The sequence below is a fragment of the Oppia nitens genome, unplaced genomic scaffold, assembly GCF_028296485.1.
Source record: "Oppia nitens isolate AA-2021 unplaced genomic scaffold, nextdenovo-longstitch-racon4-pilon3 scaffold5_pilon_pilon_pilon, whole genome shotgun sequence".
Lineage (NCBI taxonomy): Eukaryota > Metazoa > Arthropoda > Arachnida > Sarcoptiformes > Oppiidae > Oppia > Oppia nitens.
The window spans coordinates 4,114,936-4,134,936 of record NW_026533243.1 but is presented as its reverse complement, the minus strand read 5'-3'; the positions used below and the strand labels follow the sequence as shown (position 1 = coordinate 4,134,936).

Sequence of the window (20,001 nt, the reverse complement as noted above, 5' to 3'; positions counted from 1 at the left end):
TTATAACTTTGATGTATTAAAATAAATTGATTTTATAGTAATTATATTATATTCATTACTAATTATAAATACATATAAATTATGTTTAAATTATATAGTATTACATTGAAATAACAAGGCGTTAATTTATGGTTAATTAGTTATATTTGTTTTCATCAGTTTTCATCAAATGTTTTATTATAAAATAATTTATTCATTTTTAACAATTAATGTTATGTTTTTATAAACTACATGTAATAGAATGAACATGTTCAAATTATAAATATAAATTCAATACTATTATTTCTATAAGATAATCTAGAATAATAGACTATTGAAATAATAATACTATTAATTATTCAAATTTAATATATTTCAACAAAAATATTTATTGTGAACAATACTATTAAATATACAGTAGAACTAAGTATATTATAATTAATTATTTTATTTAATATTAAACTTCACGATATATTTTTTGAAGTTATCTAGATTCAAATAAAGCATATAATTATGTAATACTTACTCACACACACACACACACACACACACACACACACACACACACACACACACACACACACACACACACACACACACACACACACACACAAACAAACACAAACGAAACAAAACTTAATTTAAGTTAAAATTTAAAATATAGAATATAAATACTGTAATTTAATATTTTTGTGTTTTATAAAAAAAATGTTATATTAATTAGTATCGGTATAATTATGCTTTTTGATTCTAATAATATAATTTATTTCTATAAATTAAAATTTATTATCATCTACAAACTTTAATTTATTTGAAATAAATATTTAAAAATTTATTTTATAACAGAATTAAAAATTTATTGATAAATTGGTATTAAATTTAACATAAAAAATTATTTTATTAAATATATGTAATTTATATTTTCTACAATAGATATAATATGGTATTAAAATAACACTTATATTATAAATTTATTAAACATTTTGTATAAATTTCATACATTATTATGTAATTTCAAGCATTATTTATCATAAATTAAATAATCTTAATTTTGTAAAAAACATTTTACACTAATCTCTACTCTAATATAATTTTTAAAAATATAAATATAAACATTACTAATATACGAGAGTATCTTAAAACTCGACTGATTTCGACTATTGATACTATATATTAAATATATAGTAAACCTATATAACAGCATCGACTGTTGGAATAACAAAAATTTCTATCAGTCGATGCTATTATCTATTTAGTTTTATAATTAATCAAAAAATGACCAAGTACAATAATGTTTAGTATAATATTTACATTTTTACATTTAAGGTATAGTTTACAAGATATTTAATATATAGTATCAATAGTCAAAATCAGTCGAGTTTTAAGATATTCTCCTAAATATAGAATATAATATCAGTTTTCTTGATGTTATTTACTATATTTTGGAATTTTTACAAAATTTTAACAAAAATTAAACATGGAAAATTTTATTTTTGCTTTAATGTTCAATATAGTAATTATATCACACTTATTAGATATGATGAATGAAATATTATATAATCAGGGTTAAGATTATTTGGGTTCACAGTGTAATGGATGGGAAAATATTTTATTACATTTTTGAACGCAATTTATCTGAAATTTTCAAATGAAGGTATAAGTGTACCAATAGGTCATAAGATAATTCCTTATAAAATTTTAAAGTTCCCAATAATTTATAATTCAATTTTAATTAATATTCACATTATTACAATTCTTTTACCTATTTTTATTTAATAATTCAATTAAAATAAGTACTATTATAATAAAAATTAATTAACATTTGTTTTTAAAAGTAGCAGGCGCGGTTAAGCAAATTTTGGAAATTAATATTTTAATTGATATATTTTAATATATAATATAATTTTACATACAGTATATACCTTTATATTATATTTTAGATCAATCGGATCAATATTTTTATAGTTATTAAATAAAATAAATTTTGATTATAATGGGAGGTATACAAGAAAAATCAAACTTTGAACCCCCAAAAAACACCCGTCCTTGGGATTAATTGGTATCATTTTTTTTTGGTGACATTATAATTATCAAGAGTGGATCTGCTCCTCAAAAATAATCTTAAAAATTAATGACAAATTAATTGACATAAAAATTAGTTTACAATATGTGACTTAACTGTACTCTATTGATAATAATTATAAAAATATTAATTATTGATTTTATTAATTATTGTTTAATAAAAATGATTTTTAATAATTTAATGTTATCCACACTTTCCTAAAAACATATATTGATAATTATAATGTCACCAAAAAAAATTGATAATAATTGATCCCAGGGACGGGTGTTTTTTGGGGGTTCAAAGTTTGATTTTTCTTGTATACCTCCAATTATAATCAAAATTTATTTTATTTAATAAACTATAAAAATATTGATCCGATTGATCTAAAATTTAATATATATATATTGTATGTAAAATTATATTATATATTAAAATATATCAATTAAAATATTAATTTCCAAAATTTGTTTAACCTCCCCTGCTACTTTTAATTCAAGGGTTCATTTCTCGTTTTTAGGCAATTTTATTTATATTATTACAAAAGCCTAGGAGTGCTAAAATGCCAACAATCTTGGTCTCTGGGGGTAAGTCGACCAAACCCTTCCCTATCACTTAATCTTTAATATTATAGAATAATAAAATATCACTAGAAATATAAACTGAATTATCGGTAATAAAATAATACTGTTATTATAAGAATATATTTTAAAAGTATAAAAATAAATAATAGAAATACAATTTGTTAGTATTATTAACAATGATTTAATAATTTATTGGATAATATATAACTAAACATAACATAAATATAACTTTATATTTGATATTAGTAATAGAAATATTATTCCAGTGTATCGTATGTTTGCTTAAAAATAATTTTAAAAAATGTCAAATTATATTATATTTACTGTAAATACTGTATAATAAGTTAAATTATTACAAAAAATAATATAATTTAAGTATAATTTTAGAGAAATCAAATAACAATTATTTAGATTTTATTTTTAAATTACAATATCGTCGATACCTTCTGATGAGTCCTCCGCGACAATAGCACTATCGAGGTATTAGTTGGGACGCAGTTTGTGGTCAAGTGTTAAAAAGTTTGTCAGTTCGGCAACAATAACATCGAGGAAATTGTAATTTAATAATAAAATCTAAATAAATATATTAATAGTTTTATGGTTTATATTGTGTTAACCGGTAAACGTTGAGCTCTAGTCAAGTGTTGGTCTCTATGTTAGCGGTGTTTGTCTACAGTATTATAGAGAGTGTGAGCACTGATTGAATGATAATTTTGTCGTCATTTTTATAATACATATAATAATAACAAAACTAATTGTCATTCAATTGAATTGTTTTTTCATTTATTTATTATATAATTAAAACTAATTAATGAATCAATAATTGAGACCATTATTGACAAAATCAAACCAAATGAATGACAAATGATTTAATTACAAGAGAGAAGAGACATAACAGTGACTGACCTGTTGTTCATAATTTGGTCCCATTTTTGTCAGTCTTCAGATCAGTGATGTCGACATCGCAGTCGTCATCGGAAGCATTGTTTGCGTGCACGCGATGTAACTCAAGACATCCATTTGAAGAGCTATCACAGGGACAACAATTGTGTAAAGTATGGATGAGTTAAGGGGTAACAAATGAAATGACTAATTGATTGTCTGAAATGTATGGACAGGAATGTCGCGGAGCCTTTCCTATCGTTAAGTGTACTTATTGTCGAACAGAGTTCCAACAGGAAAGCAAATCAAGTGTTATTTCCATCTGCAAGAAGTGCGAACAAAATGTCAAACAATATGGAAAGGTATGGATTAAGTGATAGAAATAATATTACTATAAATATTGACACAATTGGTTGAAATCACTTGTTTTGTTGTTTTTTTTTTAATTGGTTAGCCGTCTGCATGTGATTATTGTAATATCATTGCGGCTTTTATTGGGTCGAAATGTCAGAGATGTGCCAACTCGGAGAAGAAATATGGACCACCACTGACTTGTGAACAGTGCAAACAAAGGTGTGCTTTTGACCGAAAAGATCCCGAAAGCCGTAAGAAAGTTGACGGCAAACTGTTGTGTTGGTTATGTACGCTGTCATACAAGAGAGCTCTCGCCAAAGCTAAACAAAATGACAGCTCTATCCGTCACACATCCATATCTGCACTTAAAAGTAGTTCTCGGTCTTCAAGTAGACATCACTCCAAGTGAGTCATTAATATCAATGATTTTTAAATATTTATAAATTTATGAAATGATTTATTTTTAGAGATGAGCTTCGGTCACACCATAAGCACCACCATAACCGTCATTCTGTACCTCAAAACAGTTCCAATTCGACGGCCACTAAGAAACCAAGAATTGACTTAACTAAGCCATCAAACGGCACTGTCTCCAATGTGACCAATTCATCGACGTTGACCACTACATCATTGGACTCAGCAATGGACCCCAACTCATCCGAGACGATTGCTACTGTGGCACAGCTTAGGGAACAGATATTAGCATTGAATAAACAAATAGAGATTAAGAAAAAGGAGTTAATTCAAAAAGATGTTGAGGTATATAATATTATTGTTGATTTTTTAGATATGTAATTAATAGTATATTTATTGGACTATCTGTCCAATAGATGAATAAATTGCGTTCAGCGCACAGTCAGGAATTGCGTGAACACAGAGAGAAAATTACTGAATTGCAGCGCAAACACACCGATAAGGTTCAGGACTTACAGCAAAAAATAGCACAACTGTCCAAACAGAACGCCTCCCTCTCGAAAGCGGCTAAAAAGAGTGCGGTCACACCCAGTAGTAGTCCATTACTATGAGGCAATCCATTTGTTGACCATCAGGTGTATGCCTTCTCTCATGTCTTTAATAAAATCGATATTAAAGCTCGTCTTGAATGTTAAGAATCACTTAAATAATGTATTTCTTTATTTTTAAGGTAATTATTAATTATTTAATTATTTTTTTTAGTATATAATTATTTTAAATTTTTCTTTTATTTATTTGTTTTCATATCAAATTTAAAACTATTTATAACTTTTTATTTTTATTGTTTAATTGTTTTTGACTCTTAATTATTGATTTAAAATTATTTTATAACGTAAAAATTATGAATTTTAAAGTTTAAACTACAGTATCATTGCTTTCATTTTAAACTACTGTAACGTTATTAGAATGTATTTTAAAAACAAAATATATTTATAAAAAGTTATCTTTATCTTTAATATAACAAAAATTTTATAATTATCGTTTAGTTTAAGATAAAACTATTTTAGCTAAAAAATTATTAGTTTATGATTATAATTTATTTCTTATTTGATATTATAATTTTAAATAAAAACTCGTACCATATTTGATATTTTAATGATTTATTTATTAGTACATTGGTTTGAAACGATTATATAGATGGGAATGTATTGCAATTGTTTGTAATCTAAATAGATTTAAACAAACATTATTTTGGAAAACAACTTCATATTCCAATCAATTATCGTTTAATTATTAGAAAATAAGTGAACAGTTTTTGAGTTTCAAATTGACGACTAAATCACAAAATATTTGAAACTAAATATTGACTGCAATATACACCTGTTTTTATAAATTATACATTAAATTTATTTACATTTATTTCAATTAAGATACAGTACTGACAAAATATAAATGATATAATACTAAAATATCAGTTATATATATATAGAAACTTTATTATAATTATATATTTATATAGAATTCGTTAATTTTTCAAACAGTATTATATTGGTAGTTGTTTTTTAGTAAAACAATATAATGATTTTATCCCATATTATATACACTAGTAAACAATATTATATAGTTATTAAATAATTTTGTAAAATATAAAATAACCTTAAAAATATCCCACTTTGCTTTAGTTAAAATATAAACTGTTGGCAATGCTATTTTATTAATTGTAAAATATGAAAGTTTAGGTTGATCATATTTTACAATATTTAACAAATTTTAAATACTCAATATTTTTTATATAATCATTTATTTGAATTAGAGTTAGACAATAACAATATACAGTGTAAGCAAACTACAGTATTAACCAATTTGTTTAATATTATTCAATTTCAATGACTGTTTTACCCCTCGCGTGACCTCTCGCTAGTCTATTAAAAGCCAGAGGTATATCACTAAAAGATATTTTATTTTCAATAATTGCTTTGATGTGATTTTTCTCAACTAATTTGGTGATTGTTTTGAGAGCGCAAGGGTTGGGCCAAAAGTAGGCCCACCGAACACTGTGACCATCGATACAACTTTCCATTGTTTGCTTAATAGCCGTGAATGCAGATAAGCCACTGCCTATTATAAGTCCAAACTGATCGGTATTATTCAATAGGGGTGTAGAAAGTGTCACATATTTTGCTGATTTCCATTTGCGTAAATACTTGACACCAAACTCTGGCTTTAAATCCCGGTGCTGTCCAATACTAGCAGCGTTTAGTACCAAATCAAAAGTTCCTAAATATCCGATCAAATCATTTGAATTATAATCAACACATTCATCGGCACCGGTATTGCTAACGACAAAATCAATTGCATCGGCAGCACATGTGGTGGTCACGTGTGCGCCCCATGTCTTCAATAATTGAATAGCAAATGAACCGACACCTCCACTACCTCCTAGTATAAGAACTCTAATAATTGTAAAATTATGGTAACAATAGAGTAAATTTAGAGTCAAATTAATTAATTTACCTTTTATTACGAGCATTCAATTGATTCAAACCTCCGATTGTATGCAAAGCCGCCCAAGCGGTCAGTCCTACATATGGTATCGCAGATGAGTCTATGACCGATAAATTGCTTGGTTTTAGACATAACTGTTGTTTCATAATATCAGACAAAATGTTTAATTTAAAATGAAAGCAATCATACAATAAAATAACATTAATTTCAATTTAGTCTAATCTTAAAACTATTTTGTCTTATTATTAATTGTTATTATTATTATTATTATTGATTATAGTTATAATGATATTAGTTATTAATTTAGTTAAATATAAAGTATTAATTAAATGCTTAATATTTGAAAACAGATTACATGGCTTTGATCGGCGACAATGAACTGTGAGAGAGTGCCAGACCTCCAGAAGGGAGGTAAAGCCCCCCAAACCATATCTCCCACTTTGTATTGAACCACTTGATGCCCGCATTCAACTACTTGACCACAAAAATCTCGGCCTAAAATAAGTGGAAGTCTATCATATGTGATGGCATCGACTCCATAATCAGTGGTCATCTGAAGCACATCCAGAAGTGATCGGCCATAACCCGAGCTCATGGCTAAGTCAATGGGATTAACGCTGGAAGACATGACACGAACCAACATTTCTGTTGGCTTTTGTATAATAGGTTTGTGACAATTGATATTCAATGACAGTGTTGTGTCGTTCAATGTCTTGGAGTAAGCATTTAATTGCCAACAATTCATAGCTGATTCAGTGACACTGTTTGTCGCAGTGTCCGACACTACATACCGTAGCGGACCTGTTGGCCAACATTGTTGGTGTCGACTAACAATGTGTTTAATGTTTGCTAACATTGTTTTATTAACTATTGATAACATAATTACAATTAATTGTTGTTCACATAACCGGTCAATAAGTCAATGGGATTCACATGTTATCAGATGTTTGCAAACAATTGATTACAACAACAATGTATTACAACTTTGCTGTAAAGCATTGTATAAACAGTTTGACATAAATGTAATCATCAATGGGTTGTACTCTCAATACATTACAATATGTATTACAGTAATAGTGTAAATGTCAAACCATTTAACACATAACATAACACTTGATCTTAATGTACATAATGTATATAATATTAGATAATTATATTTATTATACATTATTTATTTAGATTCACTTTTATATAAAATTATAAAATATTTTATACCACAGTATTATATATTTTTTAATTTATATTTTTAATATTATAGTCTACTATTATTACTATAATTTTTCTACAGTTTATTTATATGTAACATTAGTTCAAACTTTAAAATCCAGTTTAAAAATAGAGGTATTAACTTAAATTAATTATTCAATATAATTATTATATATATAAAAAGTAACGTTAAATTTTAATAATTTTCTCATTGAATCAATTAAATAAGAATCTAAATAAATAATAAAATAGTAATCAATTATTGAAATGTTAGATAGCATTAGCAAAATGAACTTTTTGAAAGTGTTTGAAAATAATTTTTACCCACTTTTCAACTAATTTTAAACTCATTTATTAAATTAAAAAAATAATTGTTTAGACAATTCTATTCTATTTTCGATAGAATATCTAAATCTATGTTTAAATTTTTAAAATTAAGACAATATATACACCAATTTTTATGTTCTTAAAGAGACGGGTCATTTTTATCCTTTTTAATATATATATTGTATTCAGGGTTTTAAGGAAATAAATGCCTGCCCTGGCAATGCCCAAATAGATGTCATAAATGCCTTTCATTTTGGGCATCTATTTTATTTGTCTGCCATTTTAAATTGCTAAAAAGCAACTGTATTTATAAAAATAATGTAATTTAGTGTTTTAGTGTGTTAATTAAATTTACAATTAATATACTTATTTCCAATGATATTATCTTTTTACAAAATTAAAGCTATACAAAACAAAAATACAAGCAAATATATTATAAAACAATGTTTTATAAATTAATTAATTATATAAAATTAAAATAATAGGTATTACCACCTGAAAATAGATTCCCAGGGTATGGCATGGCATAGGCAGGACAGGCATTTGACAAAATTAGTATCTATTGTTTATGACTGCCATTTTTAAAACTCTGATCGTATTATATTGTTTCACATTTTTATTTAAAAACTATTTCAATTGCAAACGCATTTAAATGATTTCTTAACAAATATATTGTATTTCCAAAGCGATTAAAACTATTTAAATAGTATTGTATTTCTATTTGAATATTTGTTATTTCAAAAGTGAATTTATTTATTTCATATATTTATTAGATTTTTATATTTTAAACTAAACTCAAAAATATTTAACTATTAATGACAATATTAAACAATGAATCTTAAACTCAAATGATAACACTTATGTAAAACATATGTTTACACATTTCATGTAAAACAACGAAATTTCAAGATTTAAATTTTAATGGCTATCAATAAAAAAATTATTTGTTTTTGTTATTATAAATATTATTGTAGTTTTATTTAAAAATATAATTTGATTATTATATTTATATATTAATAATGTTTAACTTTAAAGACCCTTTATATCATATATTCTTATCAAAAGTCCAATTAATTTGTTGTAATTTTCGGTATAAGAAAATAAAGAAAAATAATAAAAAGTAAATTCAATTCAATTATTAAACTAAACTTGAATTTTTGAATACCTGTTTAAAAATTATTAAAATGAATGCAATCTTATTGTAATAACTCATAACACTTACATTAAGATTGAAAATGAAAATACAGTTTATTGTAAAATATATTATAATAAATTTAATATATATAACCATAAATTATTAAAACTAGCATTTAATTAATGGACTTCTTCAATGTCTTCATGTGATTCTTGAGATAATAAAGGTTGTCGTGGTTTCACATGACTCTCACTATTGTTGTCATCAATAGAATTATTATCTAATTCCATACCGATCTCATCGTCACAATCCGACCGAACCTTATTAACCATTTCTTCTCTATTGTTGTTTTCTTCCATATCCTGGTTGTCCTCATTGTCTTCATTTGATTTGTTTGTAATATCGTGTGTCTCTTCGTTATCAGATTCAATGCTATCGTCAATTCGTTCTTTAATTTTATTTTTCACTTCTTCAGAAGGAATTCGATCTAAAATTAACTCTCGAATCTGAGTTCGTTTAGTCTTAATTACTTTGGGATCAAACCAATCAAGTAAACCATTTTTTGGGTTAATTAATAGTTTTGCCACTAAAGTGTCGGGATCTTTGAGGAACTGTTCGATATATTCCAAAACAAATAATCCACAATCACTTGAGTTGTTTTGTTTGGGCACATGTGGGCTAAAGTCTCTCATTCCAGCTGTGGTTTTAACCTTAAAAGACAGTTCGCTATTCTTTTTGTCTTTCCATTCGTATTCAAGAAAATCACGCAATGGTTGGGATAACTGTTTCTTATAACTACTGTTTCCTAACGAATCCATAAATATAATACAGGGTCTGACAAAATAAATTTTTATTAGTAAAATGTTATAAAACTATTATTATTTTCTCAAACCTCTTGTCGATGCCTTCAATGGTCTGATTCTTAGAATTGGGACTATCTTTCTTAACAACCTTTTGAGTGATTTCTTGGACCAGATTATGATAACAGACAATCGCCAGAAACCAATGCGACTCTTTTATTATTGGAAACACCAGAAAATCTTTGGTAAATAAATCAATATTTTTTGTCCATTTTTTCAGTTTTTTCTCATATCTTTGTTCAAAACTGTATAATAAACAACAATTAAAATATTAAGAAAATTGTTTTATAAAAGTATCAAAAATAAGACTGACGTATACGGCGGCTCTTCGTTAGTAAATATGTTTTTCCTTTTTGTCGGACGTTTTTCAGTGAGTTGTATAAAAAATAATGTATCAAATATGTGGACTCTTTCACACATATTTTTTTCTAATAGCTCTTTATAGTAATATCTAAATTTAATTTAATTAATTAATAATAAAATTTATATTAAATATATAACAATAGAGACCTCAGATAGAAGTTAACGACGTTGTCGTTTAGGAATTCTTCGCGATTCAAACAAAGAACATCGTTTCCAATCACTTGAATGCCATTGGGTTCGTCTTCAGGATAAGTAAATATCACTTTACTATTTATAAATAAAAATTACAATTAATATAAATATATTTAAATATAATAATTATTAATTATTTACTCAAATTGAGAATCTAATAAATTCTTCGATTCGATGATTTCCTCTTCGTCTTCGTCGTCATCGATTTGAATGGTCATTGGCTGAGGAATTGGTTGATATCTCGATCGAGTATTTCTAGTAACTGGTGAAGAATGTGAAGAATGCTTTAGAGAGTAAGGGTTAGGGGTTAGCAGTGATTGAGATGTGTTTTGCATTTGAATCAATCGATCAAATTGTTGACCACTTATTTGTGAATCATTAAATCGTTTGAGTGTTTCATTTATAAAAGCTTTTACAGCTTTCAGGTTCAAAGTTTCGATTTTAATTTCTTGATTTTCACATTTTATTTGATCCCGTAATCTATTATAAAATGTATCTGATATACACTCTTTCAATACTATTATAATAAACTTCTCTCTTTTATCTAAATAAAACGATATATAATTATCCAAAAAATTAAAATCAATATTTAGTTGTCATTTAGACATTAATAACAAAATTAATAAAAACCTTCAGAAGTAGTGTTAAATCGGAGTCCATTTTTAGAACTTTTTCCTAAATTAAGCGATTCTTGAATTTTATTGTTTGACTCATTATTTGGTTCAACTAAAAGTGTTGGTTGGATGGGATCAGTGCAACACTTTAGGCTTACAATTTCATTGTAGGGAATCATTATATGATATTTGAATTTACTCGCAGAACAATTAGGCGATACATTTGTAAATTTAATGCCATCGTCGGTAAACTCAAMAGTTTTAACTTCTGCCTTATAAGTGCCAAATAAGACATATTGAGGTAAAGTGGAAGTACCGAAAATACTTTCATTTTCATGTTTTGGATGAACCAATAAATCGTTCTGTTTATTATCACCAATCACTTGAAGACCAACATTATCATCGATATCACAATCTTTCCAGTCATTACTGAACAAAGATCTGCGTTGTAATGATAATGATGTAGAAATTGGTTTCAAACAGTGTGGACATTGTCTTCCTTCTAAAGAACTGTCAGAAACTTGGTCGCAATGTTGACATTTAAAGAGTTTATTTGACAATAAACTCGATCTACTGGAAGGACTTTTACTGTAATTATGTGTCTCTAAGCAATTATTTGCTGATTTTTGAACATCTGGCACATCGATGATACTCTCCTCTAAGTCAATACATTCAGTACTTGTTAGAGGACTTGTGGTTCCAGATAAATGGCGAATGCGTTGGTTTGGTTGAAGACTACGCTTTGGTGTTTCACTAAGACTATTAAGATTTAAATTGGGATTAGTTGTCGAACTCCTACTTTGGTTGGAAGTTCCATAGAACTGATTGGTCGATATAGATGACTGGAAATGAGATGATGACCGAAATGATGAACGTCCGCTACAATGACCACAGTTTCTACCATTGATAGGAGAGGCCGATATTTGTCCACAATTTATACATTTGTTTTGCATATTATTCGGTTGTAGAGATGCTATAGGAGTAGTACTTATATTAGTACTGTACACTTGGTTTTGCGCTAATATCACCATTTGTGGTGATTGACTAATGATGGCACCCGACGGCTTAATCATTATTGTATTTATAGTATTAATAGTATTAATAGGGATTAATTGGATTATATTTTGTTGTAAATTAGGTGTATTTTGAGTGCCAAATGAATGGCAATTAGTTATTAACCTATGATTGCTATCATTAGTCGGTGTAATACCTCTACGGGGAGTGACGGACGACTCATTTGCCATCGAAGAGTTCATATCTCGTCTTTCCGGAGACTTAAAGGCTTTCCAGACTTTGTTTACTGAATCCGTTAAACGATTAATAGCTTTCTTAAATAAAGTGTCTTTATTTTGAATGGACGACTGGTCTAACACTTTACTTTCAGATGAACTCTTGACTCTCTTTGGCGAACCACTCAACCAAATGCCTTCAATGTCGTCATCACTCCATTCTTCAGTAGTTTGTAATCGTTTAGACATAAATAGACATCAATATCATCGACATATCAACAACAATGTCATACAATTGCACTGAAAAACATAGAAAATCTTTTATTATAAGATTCATATAATAATCATAAGTCTTACCACTTGATGATAATGACAACCTGTTTACAGATCAATATTGGGATCAATTGTGATGACTAATCACTAATCATATAACAAATCAATTAATATATAATACAATCACACATACAGTTAAACATAAGCCAAACACTCAAATGTGTGACATATTATTCAATGCATAATAACGATAGAGTTCTCTACTGTACACTAATATAACTATAGTTTTCAATTACCGGTAAATTATAAATAACTTAATAATTTATTTTAATTATAATTTTAATTAATTATAATAATAATTTATTATTTTATTTATATTAATTTTTATAATAACTACATTGCATAACAACTGTATTGCATTGAATACTTTAAATGTTTTATTTGATATAATTTATATGTGAATAATTGTAACTTTTTTCTAACTTTATATTTGATGATATAGTAAATCAATTTAAATTAAAAACAATAAATGATATAAACTAAACAAACAACATATTATACACTAACTTAATGTCATTTTCCTTAATTTTATTGTAGATTTAGCGTTAAGTGTCTAAAGTTAATAAATTATACAAATAATCAACAATTTTCAACAACAAAATAATTCATGTCTTAAATTTATCGCTAATTATATTTTCTTTGATGTCTCCAATTATTTAAATTAAGTAATAAAACCATTAATTTTATAATTTAAATATTTTAATTATAGCTAAGAATTTTAAATAATTATATTTTAATAAATAATTAACTCTTTGATTGGATCGCAAACTTTATTCAAAATACGTATTAATACAAACAAGAATGTTATGCAAGCAATTAGTTCTTCTTTTTGCTGACACCAACGGTACGACCTCTTCGTCCGGTTGTCTTAGTGTGTTGTCCGCGGACTCGAAGACTAAAAAAATTAAAATGATAACATCAAACACATCACTTGTAAACACCGGTGACAAACCCCCAGTAATGTCGAAGACCTCTGTGGGCGCGAATCTTCTTAAGCCGTTCCAAGTCTTCTCTCAATTTGCTTTCCAATGCATTGGACGTCACCTGAGAGTACTTTCCATCTTTGATATCCTTTTGTCTGTTGAGAAACCAGTCGGGAATCTTGTATTGTCTGGGATTTGACATTATTGTAATCAACTTCTCAACCTTTAAACAATCAAAAGAAATAAGTAAATCATAACAAATGATAACTAAATAAAACAGACCTCTTCTTCAGTCAGTTCTCCGGCCCTTTTGTTGAGGTCGACGTCGGCTTTCTTGCAGACAATGTTTGAAAATCGCCGACCGATTCCCTGTCAAACATTAACATCTGTTAATAACTGGACATAAATAAGTTGATCCGTCATTACCTTAATGGCAGTCAATGCAAACATCACTTTACGTTTGCCATCAATATTGGTGTTCATAACACGCAAAATATGGTTAAACTTCTCCGGTATTACTAAAGACTGTTAAATAAATCATATTTTAGTTAATTTAAAAACAATTGTAAAGTAAATGATAGAAACAGACCATTGTTTCGGTGATGTCTTCAACAGTAAGTCAACACTCGATGTAATCAAACGTGAAAAGGAAGTCAAGTCTTAACCGGAAATAACACAACAATTGGTTATATAGTCATACAGTGTGACTGACATACTAAACATTTGTCACATTTCCTATATTTTATCATTTTATTACTTATTATTACATATTTTAATAAATATAGATTTAATTATAATTTTTAAAAAAAAATTTTATATTATTATTAAATTAATATTAATTATAATTAAATATCTTTTTAATTGACTATATTGTATAAGTTATATATCGTTCACAGACAACGTTACAAATATCAATACTGCAGTAATAATACTGTAAATGCATTTCAATGTGTTTTAAATGTTATTTTCAAAACACGTGAATCAAGTGATCAATTGATTGCCATTTAAAGCGATTCACAAATATTAGTGATTTGTATTGACTTTGTTTCGGCCAAACAATGGTTGTCATCAAAGACAAGAGTGTTATCAATAAAATAAGGTAAGACTTGTGGTTAATATTGTGATAATATAATGATATAAAATATTTGTAAACAGAAAGGCAAAGACACGCAAAGGAAAGCGATTTCTTGAGTCTCGAGAACCACAACTGATTGAACAAACAAAGACTGCAATCTTCTTGAGGTCTGCAAATGCCAGTCAACGATGTATTGATTTAATTAAAGATATCGTAAGTATTGTCGTAAAAATTATTATATTTTAACTTAATTTACCATTAATTTTGATAGTGTCTGCTAAAGAAGCCCAACAGTGTATTCTTCAATCGGTATTTGAATATTAGATTAAATGAATTGATATTAAAATTTAACATTTTATTAATTATTTTGGGTTTGTTTTGTCTTAAGGAAAGAGACATATCATCCCTTTGAAGACATCACTTCCATTGAATTTATGTGTAATAAAAACAATGCTTCGCTATTCATGTTTGCAAATCATTCGAAGAAACGACCGAACAATTTGATAATCGGTCGAACATTTGATGACCACATCCTTGATATGGTTGAGTTGGGATTTGATAATTACAAATCATTAAATGAGTTTAAGATACCTAAGATAGCAATCGGCACAAAACCAATAGTTTTATTTAGTGGTCAACCCTTTGATGTTGAACACGATTATCAACGAATTAAGAACTTATTGGTAGACTTTTTCAGCGGACCTAATATTGAATCAATTCGTTTGACTGGTTTAGAACATGTCATACAATTCGTGGCATTTGATGGAAAAGTATTTATGAGAAGTTATAAAGTGTTGCTTAAGAACTCAGGCACTCGATTGCCACGTATTGAACTCGAAGAGATGGGTCCCAGAGTTGACTTCACTGTTCGCCGAACACATTTAGCCTCACAAGACTTATGGAAGCGTTCACTAAGACAACCGGAAGTGTTTAAGAAAAAGATAGTTAAGAATATCAATAGAGACAAATTGGGCTCTACTTTAGGTCGCATTCATATGAGACGACAAGATTATAAAAGTTTGTCTCTAAGAAAGACAAAAGCTTTTAGAAATTCATCAAAAGAGAAGAACATAAAGAAAAGTCTCGTTCCAACTGAAGACTCAAATCAATTATTAGGTGATAATGAAATGCCACCAAAAAAGAAGGTTCGCTTTGAAGGCTAATAATTTTTATCTATTTTAGTTACGGTTATAAATTCAATCTCTATATACCATACCTTTTATTATTACGATAATTGCATTACTAAACTGTACACAATTGTAACGATATCGTTACCTATCGATATTTATAAAGAATAAATTAAATAAGTTTAATAACTTTATTAATAGATATATGTATATTACAATACGTATACATAATTTATATTAACAATTACGGTATATATATACTGTATATATAAACAAATTAATCAAAGAAATTAAAAATTGGTTATTATATTAGATAAGACTAACAAACTCTTGAAAATAAATATAATCTCTCACTAATTGATAGATTAAATGATTACCAAATCAACTAAATTACCCTTTGGTTGTGTCATCTCTTCGGGAAAGAATTCGACGATTGTGTCGAACACTTTGGTTCTGTTCTTATAATTAACGTCGGGATCAATGTATTCGTTGAGATTTGTCTTGATTTCTGTTTTGAATATATGTGAAGCCAACGATTGAAACTACAGTAAAATATGTTAACAAACTATCGGTAATTATAATAACATTTATTTGAATTACCAAACGTTTCTCTTCAGGATCTGAATGATTGAATATCGACGACAATTCATTTTGAAGATATTTGATGGCCAGCGAACCATTCCTTTGGATTAGTTCTTTGAAGGTTTGCTCTCTAACCAATCGCTTACATTTTCTAAGCAATTCTTTTGTGGACAATCTTTTAAGCTGTAAATTATCATAAATATAGTGATATAAATCAGTGATAAAAAAATAAGTTTAACAAATAAATTAGATTTTATTAATACCTCAAGAATCCAGAAATCATCTAATCTTAATTTTGGCGATTGATTTTTACCCGGATTACCTCCAAACAAATAATGACATTTATTGAAGTGATCGTAAACCAATTGATGTGCATATCGTGGACACGGCTGACTCATTTCATGACTCTCATCATTGGTTATGTTTGTTAAAGTCAGATCACATTCACTACAGTTGCTATTATTTCTACTATTCGTACAATTAGTGTCCAAACTATTATCATTTCTATAAATACAAGACCAACGATTGTCGAGTATATCATAGATCCAAAATGAGTTCTTAATTGTCTCCTCCGAAGATTCACTTTCTTTTTCTTTATCCTTATCTTTATCTCTACTCTTTTCTCTGTCTTTATCGATATTTAGTCCCTAATTATTATAAATGTAATATATTTTATAAAAATATTTTACTACAAATATTATATTTTATGCCAGTTATTACTACCAATAATTTGAATACATACCGCTAAAACATGTATTTCATAGCTATCCTCATCAATAGTGGCCCTTTGAAAATATCCCGAAGCGGGTAATTCAGATGTATGGCCATCGTTGATGACTGTAATTTCATTGGTGTCCACATTATATGTAAAAAAATCATTCAAATATTCTTTATGTCTCTGACCACCAAAGATATATAATAATCTCAATTTTTGATGAAAAAGCATTGAGTGACCAATTCGTGACTTTATTCCCAATTGAATATCAGATGTTTCGCCAGTTGTTAAGCAATCGTCTCGAAGTTTATTCCATTGATTTTTATTAACATTATAAATATAAAGACCACTAAATAATGGTTGATCCACACAATTGACAAAACGATTCGCTAACGAACTATTAAAACAAATAAAAAATAACTATTTTTCCAATAAATTTATTCCAATAAATACATCCAAATATTATTATACAAACCACGTAAAGATTCGGCCGCCAAACACATAGATAATATTCTTTTCCAAATCCATTGACATTTGGTGATCAAATACAAGAGGTGGACCACCAATACATGTCGTATCATCCGTGATAAGCGACCACTTATTCATTTGAATGTCATAGATATAAAAATCACTCTATAATGCAATAATAATATTGTTTATCTAATTACCGGTTATAATACAATTATCGAAACTTTAAACTATAACTAAATGTAAAACCTTTAAATTATCAACAGATGTGACATCTGGATATCGGCCCAATGTATAAATTTTTTTCCTGATTGGATCCAAACACATCTTATGACAAGATCTAGCAGAAGGACCGCCTTCTAGACAAGTATTTCTTGATATACAACACCATTCTTTGGCTCCAATATCATATGACCATAAGTCTGCTAAATCTTGAGTGCCATCCCATCCTCCAAATAAGTAAATAATTTGTGAACAACAATCAATACACATTTGGTGTCCGCCTCTCATCCCCGGCTGTATATTTTTTGTCTTTGGTAACAATCTTTTCCAAATGGGTCGGTACTCTTGTTTACGTATAAATGGATCAAATAGACGACTATCAACCACTTCCTGTAACATCTTCTCAGAAGAATCAAAGTCTCCTTCGATTACTAAAAGTTTGTGAAGTCGTGTCAATAGTTGGTCTTCTAATTGAATTTTAGTTCTCTTCTGTAAAGACTCAAAAGCTTCCGAACAATTCTTTTGTCGCAAATGTTTGAGACATAAACGTATGGCTTCTCGTTGTCGAAACTCATTCAACCAATTAAGAGAGTCTTTGACTAGAATGCAATCGTCATAACCTTTAAGCTCTACAAACCAAAGGCTGAAGTTGTAAATCCTTCCCCACGTTTGCATCATTAATATCTTCACATAACGACAGGGAAACTCATTTGACATAATTTGATGTTTTAATTGAAATGTTTCTGGATTTTCATCATTGGTAAGCACTTCATCCAGTATTTCAATCATTGACTCTTCAGTCATTCCGCCGAACACTTTAAATCGTTTAACATTACAGACGTGTTTTGTCTTGTATTTACCAAAATGTATTTCAGTGACAATCGATGTCCGGACCAATTTCAATGTGATGTACTAAACAGTAAATCGTAACAAAATATAACAAACAAATCAATCAATTATTGTCTAATTGTCACCAAACCTGTGGCGCGCAATAAGATTCTGAAGACCAGCGAGAGTTAGGATCGTTTGGATTGTCCACAAGTATACCACTAATTAAAACAAACAACTATTAAGACAATCATTTCAATTATAGTCAGTCTGTCACTCACTTCGGCGGATATTTCGGTGAATAGCCGGACACGTCGTGTACGGTATACTCAAGAGGTTTGCCGATTTTGGCCATCTATTTGTTACTTAATAACAATCAATCACTTTATTAGACCATCAAATGTTTGGTCATCACAACCGTAGTATCAGATAAACTATAAATTGTTGGTAAATATTAGCAAAATTTGTTAATTAAATCAATTTTCAAAACCAAATCAAAATACAATTCAATAGACTTTCAAAACGTCATGTTTTGGTCACATTTTGTTATACTTTCATACATTACGTCTATTTTTCTCACTTATTAATAACCACTTTATGTTTATTGCAAACCATTAACACATAAAATCAATTAATCCCCAAATAATTACTTTGACGTCATTTATAAGAGAATAGAATATTAAGCAAAATATTATTTGACATTCAATTGTATTGATTACGATCACACATATAATAGCCATAAAGCTATACATTTAAATAATACATTAGTGATTGGCTAACACATGTATGCTTTATGTTTAGTTGTCTAAAGTTATGCTATAATTTAGAGTGAATGACAACAAACAACAAACAAGTTGTTTGAAAGCAATACAAAAGCACTGACAGTGTCTGCAATGTTGACAACAATTAACTATTTATTTGTTTCATTAAATGTCTATAAAGTTATAATCAATTAATTTTGTTTAGTATATCATAACTTTAATTATTGTATTTATTGACTGCCATTGAAATTATTTGTAAAA

At 27.7% G+C, this 20,001-nt stretch overlaps 6 protein-coding genes across 8 annotated transcripts; 2 read left to right on the top strand and 4 right to left on the bottom strand.

The window, feature by feature from the left end:
• Nucleotides 1-3,320: 3,320 nt before the first annotated feature.
• Nucleotides 3,321-7,179, top strand: LOC128961308 (protein FAM76B-like). The gene is made up of 6 exons (XM_054307530.1): nucleotides 3,321-3,680; nucleotides 3,744-3,869; nucleotides 3,962-4,266; nucleotides 4,329-4,620; nucleotides 4,692-5,005; nucleotides 7,131-7,179. The coding sequence occupies exons 1-5, from the start codon at nucleotides 3,579-3,581 to the stop codon at nucleotides 4,884-4,886; spliced, it is 1,020 nt and encodes a 339-aa protein (XP_054163505.1). The 5' UTR covers nucleotides 3,321-3,578; the 3' UTR covers nucleotides 4,887-5,005; nucleotides 7,131-7,179.
• Nucleotides 6,116-7,824, bottom strand: LOC128961304 (reticulon-4-interacting protein 1 homolog, mitochondrial-like). The gene is made up of 3 exons (XM_054307525.1): nucleotides 7,136-7,824; nucleotides 6,790-6,914; nucleotides 6,116-6,728 (listed from the first exon to the last, which is right to left on the bottom strand). Exons 1-3 carry the CDS (start codon nucleotides 7,658-7,660, stop codon nucleotides 6,149-6,151), a joined length of 1,230 nt encoding a protein of 409 aa, XP_054163500.1. The 5' UTR covers nucleotides 7,661-7,824; the 3' UTR covers nucleotides 6,116-6,148.
• Nucleotides 7,825-9,616: 1,792 nt separating this feature from the next.
• LOC128961292 (uncharacterized) lies at nucleotides 9,617-13,212 on the bottom strand. Of its 2 annotated transcripts, XM_054307510.1 has the most exons (8): nucleotides 13,064-13,212; nucleotides 12,688-13,006; nucleotides 11,494-12,450; nucleotides 11,005-11,407; nucleotides 10,819-10,938; nucleotides 10,622-10,759; nucleotides 10,341-10,553; nucleotides 9,617-10,282 (listed from the first exon to the last, which is right to left on the bottom strand). In XM_054307510.1, exons 2-8 carry the CDS (start codon nucleotides 12,953-12,955, stop codon nucleotides 9,628-9,630), a joined length of 2,754 nt encoding a protein of 917 aa, XP_054163485.1. In that variant the 5' UTR covers nucleotides 12,956-13,006; nucleotides 13,064-13,212; the 3' UTR covers nucleotides 9,617-9,627. The 2 variants fall into 2 exon arrangements, with proteins under 2 accessions (XP_054163485.1, XP_054163486.1); XM_054307511.1 differs by lacking the exon at nucleotides 13,064-13,212 and having other exon boundaries at nucleotides 11,494-12,541; nucleotides 12,688-12,779.
• Nucleotides 13,213-13,775: 563 nt separating this feature from the next.
• Nucleotides 13,776-14,659, bottom strand: LOC128961315 (40S ribosomal protein S18). The gene is made up of 5 exons (XM_054307536.1): nucleotides 14,552-14,659; nucleotides 14,389-14,487; nucleotides 14,245-14,331; nucleotides 13,992-14,185; nucleotides 13,776-13,934 (listed from the first exon to the last, which is right to left on the bottom strand). Exons 1-5 carry the CDS (start codon nucleotides 14,552-14,554, stop codon nucleotides 13,856-13,858), a joined length of 462 nt encoding a protein of 153 aa, XP_054163511.1. The 5' UTR covers nucleotides 14,555-14,659; the 3' UTR covers nucleotides 13,776-13,855.
• A 190-nt stretch (nucleotides 14,660-14,849) lies between these two features.
• Nucleotides 14,850-16,352, top strand: LOC128961311 (ribosome production factor 2 homolog). Its single transcript, XM_054307533.1, has 4 exons — nucleotides 14,850-15,061; nucleotides 15,118-15,250; nucleotides 15,309-15,346; nucleotides 15,426-16,352. Exons 1-4 carry the CDS (start codon nucleotides 15,021-15,023, stop codon nucleotides 16,198-16,200), a joined length of 987 nt encoding a protein of 328 aa, XP_054163508.1. The 5' UTR covers nucleotides 14,850-15,020; the 3' UTR covers nucleotides 16,201-16,352.
• A 143-nt stretch (nucleotides 16,353-16,495) lies between these two features.
• On the bottom strand, nucleotides 16,496-19,537 carry LOC128961297 (muskelin-like). 2 transcript variants are annotated; one of them, XM_054307518.1, is made up of 8 exons: nucleotides 19,261-19,537; nucleotides 19,131-19,200; nucleotides 18,179-19,063; nucleotides 17,937-18,094; nucleotides 17,489-17,858; nucleotides 17,010-17,393; nucleotides 16,765-16,929; nucleotides 16,496-16,706 (listed from the first exon to the last, which is right to left on the bottom strand). In XM_054307518.1, the coding sequence occupies exons 1-8, from the start codon at nucleotides 19,332-19,334 to the stop codon at nucleotides 16,530-16,532; spliced, it is 2,283 nt and encodes a 760-aa protein (XP_054163493.1). In that variant the 5' UTR covers nucleotides 19,335-19,537; the 3' UTR covers nucleotides 16,496-16,529. The 2 variants fall into 2 exon arrangements, with proteins under 2 accessions (XP_054163493.1, XP_054163494.1); XM_054307519.1 differs by having other exon boundaries at nucleotides 16,514-16,672.
• Between the last annotated feature and the right edge of the window lie 464 nt (nucleotides 19,538-20,001).

Coding starts and splice junctions, on each gene's coding strand:
- LOC128961308 (XM_054307530.1), top strand. CDS start 3,579: ATGTCGACATCGCAGTCGTCATCGGAAGCATTGTTTGCGTGCACGCGA. Junction 3,681..3,743: donor AGGGACAACAATTGTGTAAA/GTATGGATGAGT, acceptor ATGTATGGACAG/GAATGTCGCGGAGCCTTTCC. Junction 3,870..3,961: donor ATGTCAAACAATATGGAAAG/GTATGGATTAAG, acceptor TTAATTGGTTAG/CCGTCTGCATGTGATTATTG.
- LOC128961304 (XM_054307525.1), bottom strand. CDS start 7,660: ATGTTATCAATAGTTAATAAAACAATGTTAGCAAACATTAAACACATT. Junction 6,915..7,135: donor TTGTCGCCGATCAAAGCCAT/GTAATCTGTTTT, acceptor ATGAAACAACAG/TTATGTCTAAAACCAAGCAA. Junction 6,729..6,789: donor TTGAATGCTCGTAATAAAAG/GTAAATTAATTA, acceptor TACAATTATTAG/AGTTCTTATACTAGGAGGTA.
- LOC128961315 (XM_054307536.1), bottom strand. Junction 14,332..14,388: donor TTGCATTGACTGCCATTAAG/GTAATGACGGAT, acceptor AATGTTTGACAG/GGAATCGGTCGGCGATTTTC. Junction 13,935..13,991: donor GGTCTTCGACATTACTGGGG/GTTTGTCACCGG, acceptor TAATTTTTTTAG/TCTTCGAGTCCGCGGACAAC.
- LOC128961311 (XM_054307533.1), top strand. CDS start 15,021: ATGGTTGTCATCAAAGACAAGAGTGTTATCAATAAAATAAG. Junction 15,062..15,117: donor AGTGTTATCAATAAAATAAG/GTAAGACTTGTG, acceptor ATTTGTAAACAG/AAAGGCAAAGACACGCAAAG. Junction 15,347..15,425: donor AACAGTGTATTCTTCAATCG/GTATTTGAATAT, acceptor TTTTGTCTTAAG/GAAAGAGACATATCATCCCT.
- LOC128961297 (XM_054307518.1), bottom strand. CDS start 19,334: ATGGCCAAAATCGGCAAACCTCTTGAGTATACCGTACACGACGTGTCC. Junction 17,859..17,936: donor GGCGGCCGAATCTTTACGTG/GTTTGTATAATA, acceptor TTGTTTTAATAG/TTCGTTAGCGAATCGTTTTG. Junction 16,930..17,009: donor ATGATTTCTGGATTCTTGAG/GTATTAATAAAA, acceptor GATAATTTACAG/CTTAAAAGATTGTCCACAAA.